The following is a 16,969-nucleotide window of genomic DNA, read 5'->3' as shown; positions in this document are numbered from 1 at the left end:
AATCAGGGGACAGGTGGGCATGGATAGTACACTGCTGTGAGCATACACTGACTGTACGAGGTATGCCAGTCAACATCACTAGATTTACAGACAGCGCAGTTACGGTAATTGAAGCCGAAATATCGTCTATTCTATGCATAAATCATTCTACCCGGTCTATTCCGTGCAGATTCCATCAGCACCACATGCCTAAGAAGGCCTTACTGTGGCCGCCCATATACCTCATTAGAACGCGCAAGACAACATATGGAAACAGATGTTTATCAAAACTCCCGTTGCAAGCCCACGTGGCTAAAGATGTACACAATCCTCCCTAATGTATTTAAAAGTTGGCAACAGCCACGGCAATAGCCTGGCTATCCGAGTGCGAGATGGACAGAGTAATGTCCTTCACACCGGCCTTCTGAGCAGCGGCGGCAGCGTCACCGTGGAGCTGAAACTGGTTAGCATTATTCGAACTTGTAGGGATAAGTGAACTTACAGAGACAGTAGGGGCACCGTTCTCTCCCTTGACAATCTCAATGTCCTTCATGGCAGCACCGGCACCCTGACTGGCAACACCCAGAGACTTGAAGACGGCCTCCTTGGCACTCCAGCGACCAGCGAAAGAGCTCTGGGGGCTAGGGGCCTGGCGGCAGTAGGCAATCTCCTGGGCGGTAAAGTTGCGCTCGACAAAGGTGTCATTGTCAATGTTGACGGCCGAGATATCCTCGACATCAACGCCGACCTGGCTGTTCTTGTTGGCCACCTTGAGGGCAAGGGCCTCCATGACCTGCTCCGTCTCCTTAGCCTTGGTAGACGAGACAACCTTCTCCGACTTCTTCATGAAGTCGGCAGAGAACTTGAGCTCGGAGGTCTTCTTGTCCTCGCTAACACGGGCATCAGGGTTCAGCAGCACCTTGCTGAGCTGCTCATCGCTGTAAGGAGCGTTGTTCTTGGCGACGAACAGGGTGTTGTTGATGAAACCGTCGTGGAAGTAGCGGTAGGCCTTCTTTTGGCGAGCCTCGACCTTGTTGCAGTACTCCAGGTAGGTCTTCTCATCAAGGGTGGCGAAGAGGTACTTGGGGTGGATACCAATGGCCTGCGCACCCTTCTGACCGAAACCGAAAGAGGTGACTGAGAAGGCCTTGATGCCGTCGGTCTGAATGCTTCGGCTGGGGTAGACGATGAGATCGTACTGCTCCATGACGGGGTCGACGTTGTCGGCGTTGCGGTTGCCAGGGACCAAACCAGTGTTGAGGACCTGGAGACAACCGTTCATCATCCAAGCACCGGCGGCACCCTTGGGGTGACCAGTGAGGTACTTCTGGAAGATACCCAAGACAGCGTTGCCCTTGGTGCGGCCAAGGTGGCGGAGCTGCTGGCAGATGACGTTGGACTCGTTCTTGTCGTTGGCCTTGGTGGAAGTTCCGTGGAATGAAGCGACATCAAGATCGTCAACGGTAAGACCCCAGGTGGCGAGGGCACCACGGAGGGGAGCAATGCTGGGATCGCTCTTCCAGAAGTTGTTGCCCATGCTGCGGAGAAGCTCCTTCTCCTGTCGAGCAGCCTCCTTCTCGATGTGAGTGAAGCGGTCCTGGGCATACTCCTTCTCATCAAACTCGCCACCCTGAGCCTTCATAGCGTCAATCTCATCATGGACGTACTCCAGCTCAGACTCCTGCCACTGCTTAATCTGCTTCTTGCGGCGCTCAATCTGGCGGCGACGGTAGTTGATGTCGAGCAGAGGCGAGGGGAACTTGCCGGGGTTCTCACGAGCGGTGGTGAGGACACCCTGTCCGGGAGCAGGGACGGAGCGGCCAATCTTGTCAGAGGCGGTGGTGGTGAGAGCCAGGACACCGTGAATGGGGACACCCATGTCAAGAGCCAACCTGGCAGTCATGATGATCTGGATACCGCAACCTTGGGACTCCATGAATCCGTTTCGGGTAGTGGTGGTAGGACGAGACATCTCCTTGGGAGTACGGCCATGAGCCAACTCATCAACGGTGTTGCTGGTGGCCTTCATGTTGGCGAACTCGTAAGAGCCTTCCTCACCGAGGTCATCGAAACCACCGACGAAGCAGATGCGGGCCTTGCCCTCCATGATGGTCTCGTAACCAACATCGATGGACTCGACAGCAGTGGCGCAAGCACCGACAGGAGTCTTGATAGGACCAGAAGAAGACATCAACAACATGTTAACCCAGGCAGACATGGTGTTGATGAAAGACTCCTGAAGAATGTCGTTCTGGACAGGCTGGTCAAGGAAGCGAGTACGATGCATGTCACGGAGGGCAGCAGCACCACCCATACCGGAACCAACACAGTTACCAACCTCGGAGACGTGGACATACTTGTAGAACTCGTAAGGGTCGGTGATACCACAAGAGAGCAGAGCCTCGGCAGTGGAAACGAGCAGGAAGAGGGTGACGGGGTCGACTTGGGAGATGATGTCCTCGGGCACACCATATCGCTTGGGGTCCCAGCCGGTGGGGATCTGACCAGCAACAAGACGGTCGAAGCGGAGAGCCTTGGGGATCCAGAGAGAAGCACCCTTCCTCAAGCGAACGATGTACTCGCCACTGTCAGGAATCTCAAAGACCTCAACCTTGTCACCGTGCTCGCGCTTGAACTCATCGGCGGTCTCCTTGGAGGCCTCGAAGGGCTCAAGATCCTCCTCGATGACGACCTCGTGGAGGAACTGCTTCTTGTTGGGGTCGTAACCCTGGAACAGCTCAGGCTCAATCAGGCGGATACCAGAGTGCTCGAGGATGAACTTCTCGTACTTCTGCTTCACGTCCTTGTCGTCAACGGGCTCACCAGTCTTGGCATCAACCCAACCGGCGTAGGGCTGACCCTTGACCATACCATTGTGGTTCTTGATAAGACCCATGATCCAGGCCATCTCAACGCAACCCTCAAGAGAGAACTCGCCGAAAGCCTCCATCTCCCATCGGGTACGGGAGTTACCCCAGGGACCGACTTCAGCGAAACCAGTGACAACAACAACCTTCTCAAGGTCGACCATGCCCTTGAGGGACTCGTTGAGAGGCTCGATTTCCTTCTTCCAGTCAGGTCGGTTGGGGAAGTCAAACTTGATGTTGGCACGGGGCTCAATGGTCTTCTTCTTGTAGAGAACCTCAGAAGCAGCACCGTTGACAATGGTGTTCTCAATGGCGCTCTCCTTGCTAACAGCCCGGCGGACCTCGCTGGTCTCCATAATGTCCTTGCGGAGCTTGGTCATGGTCTCGTTCAGATTGGGGATGAACTGAAGACCACCGTTGAGATCGGCAAAGACAGGCTCAGACTGGCACAGGTTGACCAGAGAAGGAGACATGAGGCCGAGAAGGTTGAAAGCCATCTCCTGCTGAGAGAAAGTGCGGACGCCAAAGGCCTCGACACCCTCAGCGACGATGTTGTTGCCGGACATGAGACCAGTGCCTCGGGTCCAGCCGATGACAGCACCGCAGATGGTGAGGTAGTTGGCCCAGCTCTCGGAGTGCCACCTGTTGAAGAGGGTCTCGAGACCAAGCTTGGACTCGGAGTAGAGACCGTCGTTACCAAAGGTACCGTGGTTGGGAGACAGGGGCAGGACGACCTGGGCAGGTCGGGTCTCGAAACCGCGCTCAGTCTTCTGGGCCTTGACACATCCGAGGAGGCGGACAAGGTTGGTAAGCATGATACGGTGAGCGAGCTCAGACTTGGAGTCGATGCTGTCGATCTCACGGCCGTTCTCAGAGATGGCGGCGAAGGGCACAATGAAGTCAAGATCCCAGCCAAGGCCGTTCTTGGTGTCATAGATGTACTCAACGAGGGCCTCGACGTCCTGCTTGCTGCCCTGGTTGAATGGAACAACAACGATCTGGGAGCCACGAGAGCCATAGCGAGTGTACATAGCCTGGTAGTACTCGGTAACCTCTCGAGAGAAGCGGCTGGTGGTGACAATGACCTTGGCGCCACCGCTGACAAGACCCTGGAGAACCTCAGCACCGATGGAACCGGCGCCAGCACCAGTCATGAGAACGTGCTTGTTCTGGAAGGTGACTCCAGACTTGGCAGCGTCCTCGAGACAGTTCAGGTAGACTCCAGTAAGCTTCTTGCTGTAGTCCCAGCCGTGAAGAGTCTTCTTCTTCAGGTGGAGGAAGGGGATGGTCTCAACCTTGCCCTTGGGCTGGCTGGTAGCCTTCAGACCCTTCCTGCCCTTGCCGTTGTCCTTGGGGAGGATCTGGCTCTCGTTCATGGCGAGAGAGCGGAGGACCTCACCATACAAGCTCTTGATCTCGAGCTGGGAAGTCTTGGACATCTTGTGCTGCTGCTTGATGAGCTTGTAGATGCGCTGAAGGTCGCTCTGAACCTTTGTACGGTTGCCGTACTCAGAGATCTTGCCACCCTCAGCCATCTGCTGAACGTAGTGCTCCAGCTTGCGGCAGCTAGCACGGGGGACTTCCTCGTAGTTGAGGTTGCCTCGGGCGTCGACTGTAGTCCTGGGGCCGGTAGGAACAGCGACGTCCTTGTAGACAGGGGCAACATCGAGAACCTCCTTGCAGTTCTCGATAAGCTGCTCTCCAAGCTCTTTAGCGAGCTTGTAAGTCTCGCCTCGCTCAGTGGGGCAGTTGTCAATGTGGTACTGCATAAAGTCCAGGAGCTTGGGGTTGGAGCGGTTCATGAGGCGGATGCACTGGCTGACAATCTCACGGTCGACAACCTGGAGACGACCGAAGATGATGTCAAAGTACATGTTGAGGGCGTCCTGACGAGCCCAGTTCCATGAGGAATCGTAGGTGCGGGCCTTGAGAGGGCTGAAAACGGGCTCGATACCGGCAGCATAGAAATCGCCGTGCTCGGCAGTCCAGAGGTCCAATTGGGCCTGCAGGACCTTCTCGGACTTTTGAGAGTTGAGGTGGGCCTTCTCGCCCTCGCGAAGGTCGATCTTGAGGTATCGGGCAAGGAGCTCGAGCTGCTGCTTGAAGAGGGCACGCTGGTCCTTGGTGAGAGCATCGATGGCAGCAGGGTCCATCATCATGCCACCACCAGAGCCGCCGGCGGGACCGGCAGCAGCAGCGGTCGACAAGCTAATACCGGCGTTGTCGGCGTACTTGTTGGTGACGGTGTCGAAGAAAGCCTTGGCATCAGCCTCGGAACCAAGACGGGCAGCAGGCTCCATGGTGAGGGCCAGGAGCAGGGCACCGTCTTGTCGGCCGGGGCCAAGACCCCATCGAGTCTCGAGGTATTTTCGGGCGGCCGTGATGTTAAAACCACCAGGCATCTTGGAGGAGATCAATCGAGCGATCAGAGATTGTGATTGCTTGCCGAGGTTGCCATCGAAGGTGGCCTGCATGGAGGCACCAAGCTCATCGAGAGGGGTGTCCTCGGGCTTCTCAGGGGTGGAACCGAATTCCTTTCCAAGATCACCAAGAATCTCATTCTGGAGGGTCGACTTGCCTGGAAGCGGGGAAATTAGATGGCGTTCTTACAATTGCAGCTAAAAAGACAAAACTTACCGCCGACAAGGTCCTTGATGGCCTTGCTAAGGGGAACCTCAAGGAGGGGCTTCTTGAGCTTCTGCGCAATCAGGGCGCGGACAATCTCAACGGCCTGAACAGGCTCATCTGCCACAGCAGCAGCAGGGCCTGCACTGGGAGCGGGAGCGGCAGCGGCCGCAGGAGCAGCAGCAGCAGCAGCGGGAGCAGCCGCGGCGGGAGCATCACTGGAAGAGGCGGCAGCGGGCTCAGGCTCCTCCTCAATGGGATCAACATCGTAGTAGATCTCCTTTGCGTCCTTGTTGTAGCAAAGGATATTTCGCTGAACAGACTTGGCGGCATCGTAGGCCTCGTACTTGGACTTCAAGGTTCGCTTGGCCATCACTCCCAAGGTGTCGGCAGGACCGATCTCCACGACTCGCTCAGCGGTCCTCTCACCGAGGAACACATCCTGAGTCTCAATCCATCTGACGGGCGAGGCAAACTGATAGGCGAGGAGCTCAACGAGCAGGGTGTGGGCGAGCTCCTGCTCAACTTCGGGACGCATGTTGGCGGAATTAGGTCGGGGGAGGAATCTGAAAGGGGTATCTCGAAAAGGCCGAATTGGCTATCGCAACCAGGAATTGGTGCGAGGTAATGGTCGAATAGGTGGTGATTATACCAGGGGCCCGCTCAACCCCAACGTAGAGAGAAATGGAGCCGTCGCAGGAAGCTCCCAAGCTGGCGAGGTGGGAGGATATGCAGCTGGCGGGAGGGGAGAAAGAAGGGGAGGAGGATGAGGATGGAGGCAGAAGGAAGAGGCCGAGGAGTGTATGAATATGAAGGCCAAGTTTGTAAATGCGTTCTGCCTGCCAGCGAGAAGCAATGGGAGGAATTGGAGAAGAGACGGAGCCAGAGGATGAGGGCCAACGAGCGGATGGCCGGTACGAATAGGTAATCACGATTGTAGCCGACGGCGAGGGAGGAGCCGATTGTTGAACAACCGGCCCACCAAAAAGTCGTCGAGAGAAAAAAAAAATTGGGGGAAGCTCTAGCCCGCCTACACCACACCCCTGTCAAGTTGCCTCCTTCCCTCCACCACATTGGCCCCTGGGTAAGGTAGGTACAGTACATGGTACGTCTGGGCCATGGGGCACCCGTCCATGGTGCTGCTCGGCGTCTGGGCCCTGTCGTAGGCAGCTGCCGGTACCTACAGCAGGCCTGCCAGGGCGCCCTGCTGGCCCGCATCCCGCTGGAACACGGTTGAGTATCCGGTACTTTCTCTCGAGCCTTGGGGCGAGATGACCTTGAGTGGAACATCCCCGAGCCACACATGGCTGCGGGTCCTCACTGATGGGCGTGCAGCACCCTCCTCAACCATATTAGAGCGCTAGTCCTATCCAGGAAAAGACAAGCTGGGACGGCGAGCACCGGCCAGGGGCTGCCAGGGGAGCGGCTTCCCCAGAAACCGACCTTTTGGGGCACCATCAGACATGTTTTGCTGGGCTACACCACAAACACCACGGATTTACCTTTGATGAGCCCTTGATAGCTCGGCCGAGCGGGCTCATGATGGTGGCTAGCCACTGATGCCTGTGCTCTTATCCCGCTTATCTATAGGTCTGCGGTAGAGAACTTGGCTCATGGACGATAAGAAACGCCGCCTTTGATGGAATGGTCGAAGTGAGGTGACGACAGTCCTCCCACCATCAGCCCAGGGATCTGACGGATGTGGCAGCTAACCCTTGCCCACCAGTTACGAAAGGCTAGAAAGGGTGCGGCCCTACTAAGCAGTAGGGTAGGACACTGAAGGGAGGGCCCAAGGAGCAGCTTTGTCGATGCAATTTCGCGTCTGGCTCATGCCCATGATGAGTTTCGGCAAGGTACCGATACATTTCAACGTCGACTTCTCGTTTCCCGTCGGTCTCCGCGCGGCCGAGTCTTGATTGAATGCACAACCGTTGAGATACCCTTTGATGCCTGAAGCCATAGCTGAAACCTTGTCTCTTCCCAGCAACTTCCGTATAAGTCATGATGAAGACAGACTGCGGCTCCCTGTCTGCACTCCCAAAAAGCCATCGCGGCTGGCCACAGTCGTTGGTGCATGCAACGAGATCTACTTGGCACCATGCCGCGTGTGGGCAAGACTAGACCTGCGCTCATGAGAGGCAGATGTTGAATCACGGCGTTTTGAGAGGATGTTGTTCCGCAAGTTTCTGCCGGCAACACGCCGAGACGAGCCGGTGCGGCGCTGTACAGGTACTTTACGCGTAGCGAGCAGCCCCACAACGTTCGGGAGCTTGAGATGGCCTGGACGGAGAATGTGGGGGGCCGGTCAATGTTGTAGGGGAAGTTGGGGACGGGAGTTGGGCGCTGGGCGGTGGACTTTGGCACAAAGTCGAGAGGTTGGAATTGGCTTTCGAGTATCAGAATCAGAAAGAAAGGGTTCAATCATCATGGCCAACAGAGACAACCAAGGGATGGCCATGACACAGTTTCATCTCCTCAATCAAATTTGACGGTTAGGGAACAAGGTTCTGAGTCAGTTGAAATTCAATGCTGAAAAGGTCTCCTGACAAGCCCCGAGACGGTTGACTTAATTTGCAAGAGTGAGGTGGTTGCTGAAATTGGCAACGGGGATTGATGCTGGCCTGCGGGAGTCCCACGAAGCTCCCGAACTGGCGTCAACAGTGCCAGTGATGATGGTGGGGTGGTTGAACCAGAGGGAGTAATAAAAAGAAAAGGTTGACTAAATAACGGCTGTAGTTTCCAAGCAAGGTTTCACTGTCGTTGCACCAACGTTTGTCTCAGCTCTCGAAATGCATGCCGTTTTTTTTTTTGCATGGTCTTTGCCAGCAAGGATCAACGGTTCCAATGGCAACCCTCAAGTGACGGGGAAAAATTCGGTCAACAACACACCATCCGGAGTTTGATGATGGGCATCGATATCGGATGGATGGACGCCTTGCCTCACGTTGTCCCATGTCCTAACCGAAGCCGTGTACAAATTGGAATGGGGTGAGGGTTGAGGATAACTTACCAAGGTATGACGAAATCCCTTGCTGGGAATCATCAATTCCGAATTGATGAGAGATATGGATACAACTCAATATCGACACAATGGCTTACGGATGGGCATGTCGGGGATAGATAGGAACTTGAAGGGGAAGATTTTGAGTTGAGGATGCAACCTGCTTCGCAAGCCCGGCCACACCGTGGCAAACAGACCCAACCCATGGCTGGAACCGTTCGAGAGTGCCGAGTATGTGCCCAGGCCATTGGTCTGCAAGGAGAATTTTGTTGTTCCGGGTGGACGAATCGACATCTCATCAAAAATTCTACCATCAGCCTTCCGTCCATCCGCCCGCTGCAGGCGTGGCTCAACAGCAGCCTCATGGGATCACCAAGCCGGCCGGACACGCCCCAGGCAGCGGCTCCAAAACGCTGTTCGAGCCCTCCAGAACAGCTCTAGACGATTCTTAGAGGGGCTCTGGAGGGGAGGGAACACCCCCGAAGTCTCCCGGTAGGGCGACTGAACGGCGTTGTTGACGGCGTTGTGGAACTGAACAGCATCGCATCTGGCGGGCATCAAGTACCGGTACCTGGACAATCTCAATGACCTCGAGGACCCCTTCTCGTGGTTGGCCATGCTGAACCCAACCCTTGCCCAGCAATGGATGGTCCCTTGCCCCTCTGGGCAGGGAGTGCCATGCAGCAGGGGGTGTCTCACGTCGTGGGGCGCCGGCGGATCAAGCGAGCCGCCAATGCGGTGCATGCCAATGGCTCTCACGGTCTCACAACTGGCGGGCACATCCTCTTGTCGGTGGATGCCTTTCTTCTTCTCGACAATTGAGGTGTGCACTAAGATAGGCCGGGTTGTGGAGGGAGGCAGAGCTGCCCTCCATCCATTGTTGGTTAAAAAAAAAAAAGTGCTTGCTGGGATACATACCCCTCCATATCCCCAACAGAACTGAAATTTTGGCCTGCTACTCGGTTCGCTGAGGCGGCCCCTCCACAGACTCCGTCCGGCAGCTTCAACCACGCCCTTGTTAGCCGGCTCCCGGTGCCTCGTCCCCAAAGCTGGATTTTTCTCATCTGGACTTATACCTTGGTCGGACCAATCTTGCCCTCGAGCCATCTTAGACCTCTTCCTCCTCGAGATTGTCCATCTTCATCCTCATCCTCTATTCCCTTCTTCCTCCATCCTCTCTCCTCGTCCCCTTTGCGCCTGGCTGGTGTTGTCTTGTCTCGTGCCGCGCCGCGCTCCACCGACTCTTAAGCTATTCTCTACTAATTTCCTCCCCCCTCCCACCTTCCAGGGGACCAGCCAGCTTCCGCGCAAAACCAGGACCGCCGGATTCTTCTCACCAGCGTCCTTGGGGAAAGCATCGGATCTTCATCTGGTGCTACGAGTTGAATTGATAGGTTTGTGTGCCATTGGCTCTTGTTGAAGCTCGCTCTCGATCGACCAGATAAACTGACCGCTCGCTCTTGCCTCTTCGCCTGCAGATTTTCTTCGATACCCCTTCTCTCACCATGTACGGCACCGGAGCAGGCCCTCAGACGGGCATTTCCACTCCCAGATCCAGCTCTTCTCTCCGGCCGTTGACTCTCTCCCACGGCTCTCTCGAGACCTCTTTCCTCATCCCCACCAACCTTCACTTCCACGCCTCCCAGTTGAAAGACAAGTTCATCGCCAGCCTACCCGAAGCCACCGACGAGCTTGCCCAGGATGACGAGCCCTCATCCGTCCCCGACTTGGTCGCCAGATACCTCGGTCTCATCGCCCACGAGGTCGACGAGGGTGAGGATGATGAGCAGGGCTCTTACGAGGAGGTCCTGAAGCTCGTCCTCAACGAGTTTGAGCGCAACTTCCTCCGTGGCAATGAGGCCCACGCTGTTGCCGCCACTCTGCCCGGTATTGAGTCCAAGAAGCTCGACTTCATCCGAAGCTACTACACTGCTCGCTCTGTTATCAACCGACCGATCAAGCCCCATGCCTCAGCTCTTTTCCGGGCTGCTGAGGATGGCGATGCCGAGATTTACACCATCTTCGGTGGTCAGGGCAACATCGAGGAGTATTTCGAGGAGCTGCGGGAAATCTACAAGACCTACTCTAGCTTCGTGGGTGACTTGATCAGCTCCTCAGCCGAGCTCCTCCAGAACCTCTCTAAGAACCCTACCGCCGAGAAGTCGTTCCCCAAGGGTCTTGATGTCATGAACTGGCTTCACCACGCCGACTCTACTCCCGATGTCGACTACTTGATCTCGGCCCCCGTCAGCTTTCCTCTGATCGGTCTTGTCCAGCTCGCTCACTACGAGGTGACATGTAAGGTTCTCGGCGTGCACCCCGGTATGCTCCGTGACAGAATCACCGGTACCACTGGTCACTCCCAGGGTATCGTGATGGCTGCTGCTACCGCTGCCGCTGACTCTTGGGACTCTTGGCGCGAGATTGCCACTTCCGTCCTCACCATGCTCTTCTGGATCGGAACTCGCAGCCAGCAGGCTTTCCCCATCACCTCCATGACCCCCAACATGCTTCGGGAGTCATCAGAGCACGGCGAGGGCTCCCCCACTCCCATGCTTAGCATCCGCGATCTCTCCCAGTCTGAGGTCCAGAAGCACATCGATGCTACCAACCAGTACCTTCCTGAGGACCGTCACATCAGCGTGTCCCTCATTAACAGCCCTCGCAACCTGGTTGTGACTGGTCCTCCCACCTCGCTGTACGGTCTCAACTCTCAGCTGCGCAAGGTTAAGGCTCCCACTGGTCTTGACCAGAACCGAATTCCTTACACCGAGCGAAAGGTCCGCTTCGTGAACCGATTCCTGCCCATCACGGCTCCCTTCCACAGCAAGTACCTCGCTGAGGCCACTGCTATGATTGATGAGGATCTGAAGGAGATCGTCATCGATTCCAGCGATCTCGGTATTGCCGTCTTCGACACCAACACCGGTAACGATCTCCGTGAGCAGGCCAAGGGCAACATTGTTCCCGCCCTTGTTCGCCTCATCACTCGGGATCCCGTCAACTGGGAGAAGGCTACTGTCTTCCCTGATGCCACTCACATCCTGGACTTTGGTCCTGGTGGTATCTCTGGTCTCGGTGTCCTGACCAGCCGCAACAAGGAGGGTACTGGCGTCCGTGTCATTGTTGCTGGCACTGTCGACGGTGGACTGAGCGAGATTGGCTACAAGCCTGAGATCTTCGACCGGGATGAGGAGAACGCCGTCAAGTATGCCATCGACTGGGTTAAGGAGTTCGGTCCCAAGCTAGTGACGACCAAGAGCGGACGCACATACCTCGACACCAAGATGAGTCGACTTCTCGGTCTCCCCCCGATCGTGGTTGCAGGCATGACTCCTGCTACCGTGCCGTGGGATTTCGTTGCTGCCACCATGAACGCTGGATACCACATCGAGCTTGCTGGTGGTGGTTACTTCATCGGCCCCATGATGACTGACGCCATCATGAAGATCGAGAAGGCCATTCCTGCTGGTCGTGGTATTTCTGTCAACCTGATCTACGTCAACCCCCGTGCTATGTCCTGGCAGATTCCCTTGATCGGCAAGCTTCGTTCTGAAGGTGTTCCTATTGAGGGTCTCACCATTGGTGCTGGTGTTCCTTCCATTGAGGTTGCTCAGGAGTACATTGAGACTCTTGGCCTCAAGCACATCAGCTTCAAGCCCGGCTCCATCGATGCCATCCAGGCTGTCATCAACATCGCCAAGGCCAACCCCCACTTCCCTGTTATCCTCCAGTGGACTGGTGGCCGTGGCGGTGGTCACCACTCCTTCGAGGATTTCCACCAGCCCATCCTCCAGATGTACGGCCGTATTCGACGACAGGAGAACCTCATCCTCGTTGCCGGTAGTGGTTTCGGTGGTGCCGATGATACCTACCCCTACCTTACTGGTCAGTGGGCCAAGAAGTACGGCTACCCTCCCATGCCTTTCGACGGTTGCTTGTTCGGTAGCCGCATGATGGTTGCCAAGGAGGCCCATACCAGCAAGGCTGCCAAGGAGGCTATTGTCGCTGCTCCTGGTCTTGAGGACAGTGAGTGGGAGCAGACCTACAAGGGACCTGCCGGTGGTGTCATCACCGTTCGCTCTGAGATGGGCGAGCCCATCCACAAGCTTGCCACTCGTGGTGTTCGCTTCTGGGCCGAGATGGACCAGAAGATCTTCAGCCTTCCCAAGGAGAAGCGTGTTGCTGAGCTTAAGAAGAACAAGGACTACATCATCAAGAAGCTCAACGATGACTGCCAGAAGGTCTGGTTCGGCCGCAACAAGGAGGGCAAGGCCGTCGACCTTGATGACATGACCTATGCCGAGGTTCTGCGACGTCTCATCGAGCTCCTCTATGTCAAGCACCAGTCACGCTGGATTGACCGCTCGTACACCGTTCTTACTGGTGACTTCATTCACCGTCTGGAGGAGCGTTTCACCACATCCCCTGGAAAGGCATCTCTTCTCCAGAGCTACTCTGAGCTCAGCGACCCCTTCGGCGTGATTGACCGTGTCCTCGCCGCCTATCCCGAGGCCGAGAACCAGATCATCAACGCCCAGGATGTCCAGCATTTCCTTATCATGTGCATGCGCCCCACCCAGAAGCCTGTCACCTTCATCCCTACCTTTGATGACAACTTCGAGTTCTACTTCAAGAAGGACTCCCTGTGGCAGTCTGAGGATCTGGATGCGGTTGTTGACCAGGACGTTGGCCGAACCTGCATTCTCCAGGGTCCCACTGCTGCCAAGTTCTCGACTGTCATTGACCAGCCTATCAAGGAGATCCTTGACAACATCCACGAGTCTCACATCGAGTTCCTGACCAGGGATCAGTACAGCAACAACAAGGCTTCCATCCCTTACACCGAGTACTTCGGTGGTAAGCTGGTTGACCCTGAGATCCCTCTGGACGTTGAGGGCTTGACTGTCAGCTACGACACCTACAAGAACACCTACCGCTTGTCGTCGTCTGCTGCCGCCACTCTGCCCGAGCTCGACTCCTGGCTGTCTCTCCTGGCTGGTGCTAACCGCAACTGGCGTCACGCCCTGCTCATGTCGGACGTCGTTGCCCAGGGCCAGAAGTTCCAGACCAACCCCATCCGACGCATCTTTGCTCCCTCTCGCGGTCTGTTTGTGGAGATTTCCTACCCCAACGACCCTGCCAAGACCACCATCGTGGTTCGCGAGCAGCCTCGTCACAACCAGTATGTTGATGTGATCGAGGTCAAGCTGGTCGGGGAGAACAAGATCCAGGTCAACATGATCAAGGAGACCACCGCTCTTGGCAAGCCTGCTGCCCTCCCTCTCCTTTTCACCTACCACCCTGAGGCTGGTTATTCGCCCATCCGTGAGGTCATGGAGGGCCGCAACGACCGCATCAAGGAGTTCTACTGGAAGGCGTGGTTCGGAGAGGACGCTCTTGACCTTGACGCTGATGTTACTGCCAAGTTTGATGGTGGCAAGACTACCATCACCGGCGAGGCCATCAACGACTTTGTCCACGCTGTTGGCAACACCGGCGAGGCCTTCGTTGACCGACCTGGCAAGACTGTCTACGCTCCTATGGACTTTGCCATTGTTATTGGCTGGAAGGCTATCACCAAGCCCATCTTCCCTCGCACCATTGACGGCGATCTCCTGAAGCTTGTGCACCTGTCTAACCAGTTCCGCATGATCCCCGGCGCGGAGCCTCTCAAGAAGGGCGACGAGGTTACCACCACTGCCCAGATCAACGCCGTCATCAACCAGGATGCTGGTAAGATGGTTGAGGTTTGTGGCACCCTCGTCCGAGACGGCGAGCCTGTCATGGAGGTCACCTCTCAGTTCCTCTACCGCGGTACTTACACCGATTACGAGAACACCTTCCAGCGCAAGGTTGAGACCCCTATCCAGGTGCACCTTGCTACCACTAAGGATGTTGCTGTCCTCCGCTCCAAGCAGTGGTTCTCCCTCGATGAGCTCCCTCGTGACATTGAGCTCCTCGGTCAGACCCTGACCTTCCGACTCCAGAGCCTGGTTCGCTTCAAGAACAAGAACGTGTTCAGCAGCATCGAGACCCGCGGCCAGGTCTTGCTCGAGCTTCCCACCAAGGAGGTGATCCAGGTTGCCAGCGTTGACTACGAGACCGGCGAGTCCCACGGCAACCCTGTCATTGACTACCTCGAGCGAAATGGCAAGACCATTGACCAGCCCATCAACTTTGAGAACCCCATCCCTCTCAGCGGCAGGACTCCTCTGGCTCTCCGAGCCCCTGCTTCCAACGAGAACTACGCTCGTGTCTCTGGCGACTACAACCCCATCCACGTCTCTCGTGTCTTCTCCAGCTACGCTAGCCTGCCCGGTACCATCACCCACGGCATGTACTCTAGCGCTGCTGTGCGAAGTCTCGTCGAGACCTGGGCCGCTGAGAACAACATTGGCCGCGTTCGCAGCTTCCATGCCTCCCTGGTTGGCATGGTCCTGCCCAACGACGATCTTGAGGTCAAGCTCCAGCACACCGGCATGGTTTCTGGCCGCAAGATCATCAAGGTCGAGGTCCGCAACAAGGAGACTGAGGACAAGGTTCTCGAGGGTGAGGCCGAGGTTGAGCAGCCCGTCACCGCCTATGTCTTTACTGGACAGGGCTCTCAGGAACAGGGTATGGGTATGGAGCTGTACGCCAGCAGCCCCGTTGCCAAGGAGGTCTGGGACCGCGCCGACAAGTACCTCCTGGACAACTATGGTAAGTCAAAATCCCATTCACGCATCGTGAACTGTATACTGACATGATTTCCAGGTTTCTCTATCACCAACATTGTGAAGAACAACCCCAAGGAGCTTACCATCCACTTCGGTGGTCCCCGTGGTAAGGCTATCCGCCAGAACTACATTGCCATGACCTTCGAGACTGTGGCTGCGGACGGTAGCATCAAGTCGGAGAAGATCTTCAAGGACATTGACGAGACTACCACCTCGTACACCTACCGCTCTCCTACCGGTCTGCTCTCTGCCACCCAGTTCACGCAGCCCGCCCTTACCCTGATGGAGAAGGCCAGCTTCGAGGACATGAAGTCTAAGGGCCTGGTTCCCAACAACAGCACCTTTGCCGGTCACTCGCTCGGTGAATACTCGGCCCTTGCTGCCCTGGCCGAGGTTATGCCTATTGAGAGTCTGGTGTCGGTTGTGTTCTACCGTGGTCTCACCATGCAGGTGGCCGTGGAGCGTGACGCTGCCGGACGGTCCAACTACTCGATGTGCGCCGTTAACCCCAGCCGCATCAGCAAGACGTTCAACGAGGCTGCTCTGCAGTTTGTGGTGGACAACATTGCCGAGGAGACTGGCTGGCTCCTGGAGATTGTCAACTACAACATTGCCAACATGCAGTACGTGTGCGCTGGTGACCTGCGGGCTCTTGACACGCTTGCGGGCGTGACCAACTTCCTCAAGGTGCAGAAGATCGACATTGAGGAGATGAAGAACAACATTGAGGAGGCCAAGGGTCACCTCCGCGAGATCATTCGCGGCTCTGCCGAGAAGACTCTGGCCAAGCCTCGTCCTCTGGAGCTCGAGCGTGGATTCGCCACGATTCCTCTCCGAGGTATCGACGTGCCTTTCCACTCTACCTTCCTCCGATCGGGCGTCAAGCCCTTCCGATCCTTCCTGCTCAAGAAGATCAACAAGACATCGATTGATCCCTCCAAGCTGGTCGGAAAGTACATTCCCAACGTGACGGCCAAGCCGTTTGCGCTGACCAAGGAGTACTTTGAGGATGTGTACAAGCTGACCAACTCTCCCAAGATTGGTGCTGTCCTTGCCAACTGGGACAAGTACACTCAGGATGAGGCGGCCACCAACGGTGTTGATGGTAGCGACAGCAGCTCAGGCGGTGACTACGAGGGCCCCGGCGCTGCTGCTTAGATGGATGGATGGATGAATAGAGGATAGACGACTGAAGAGGACAGTCATGGATGATTATGAAGAAGGTTTTACAGGTTCCCGATGGACGGGACCGGTTTACTACTACACGAAGGAACTATATCACGATGTATCGTATTACTTAGAGAGGCGTTTGCTTTTACTGCGCAGTTAGACTCTATTATGTTGAATGTTGTGTAATTTCTCACCAAACGGAGGTGGCAGCGCCGCGTGACCAAGTGACGGGAGTGAAGGCGTTGGCTTGAGATGAGACATCGGTTGGTGGCAGGCCCGTGGGTCGGCTGCCGGCGACAGCCGGTGAACGGGGAGATAGCAAACAAGGTGGAGGTGGCCTATCAGAGGGGGAGTTAGGCCTACTCCGAGCTCCGAGGTACACGAGTTGACATGGTTGGCCGCTAACTCGTTTACATGTAGTGTAGGTGTTTGGTAGACAGAGAGGGAGATAGGGGGATGAGTTTGTCTATAATAACTACAGAGGGCTCAAGACGAGCTGGAATTTCTGCTCTTTCTTCTCTTCTTCGCAATTGATGAAGTCCGGTCTCGGCATTACATCATCATCACCACCCTCACTTTCGCTCTTGGCACGTGAATCAATCAGGCAA

At 56.1% G+C, this 16,969-nt stretch overlaps 2 protein-coding genes across 2 annotated transcripts; one reads left to right on the top strand and one right to left on the bottom strand.

The window, feature by feature from the left end:
* Window positions 1-322: 322 nt before the first annotated feature.
* Window positions 323-6,009, bottom strand: NCS54_01273100 (Fatty acid synthase subunit alpha; the record flags this gene model as incomplete). The annotated part of the gene is made up of 3 exons (XM_053157956.1): window positions 323-433; window positions 482-5,424; window positions 5,484-6,009. 3 exons carry the CDS (start codon window positions 6,007-6,009, stop codon window positions 323-325), a joined length of 5,580 nt encoding a protein of 1,859 aa, XP_053013931.1.
* A 3,968-nt stretch (window positions 6,010-9,977) lies between these two features.
* Window positions 9,978-16,349, top strand: NCS54_01273000 (PKS-AT domain-containing protein; the record flags this gene model as incomplete). Its single annotated transcript, XM_053157955.1, has 2 exons — window positions 9,978-15,174; window positions 15,229-16,349. 2 exons carry the CDS (start codon window positions 9,978-9,980, stop codon window positions 16,347-16,349), a joined length of 6,318 nt encoding a protein of 2,105 aa, XP_053013930.1.
* Between the last annotated feature and the right edge of the window lie 620 nt (window positions 16,350-16,969).

This window comes from Fusarium falciforme, chromosome 10, assembly GCF_026873545.1.
Source record: "Fusarium falciforme chromosome 10, complete sequence".
Classification (NCBI taxonomy): Eukaryota; Fungi; Ascomycota; class Sordariomycetes; order Hypocreales; family Nectriaceae; genus Fusarium; species Fusarium falciforme.
The sequence above is the reverse complement of the archived record's forward strand: the minus strand, read 5'-3'. Positions and strand labels throughout refer to the sequence as shown.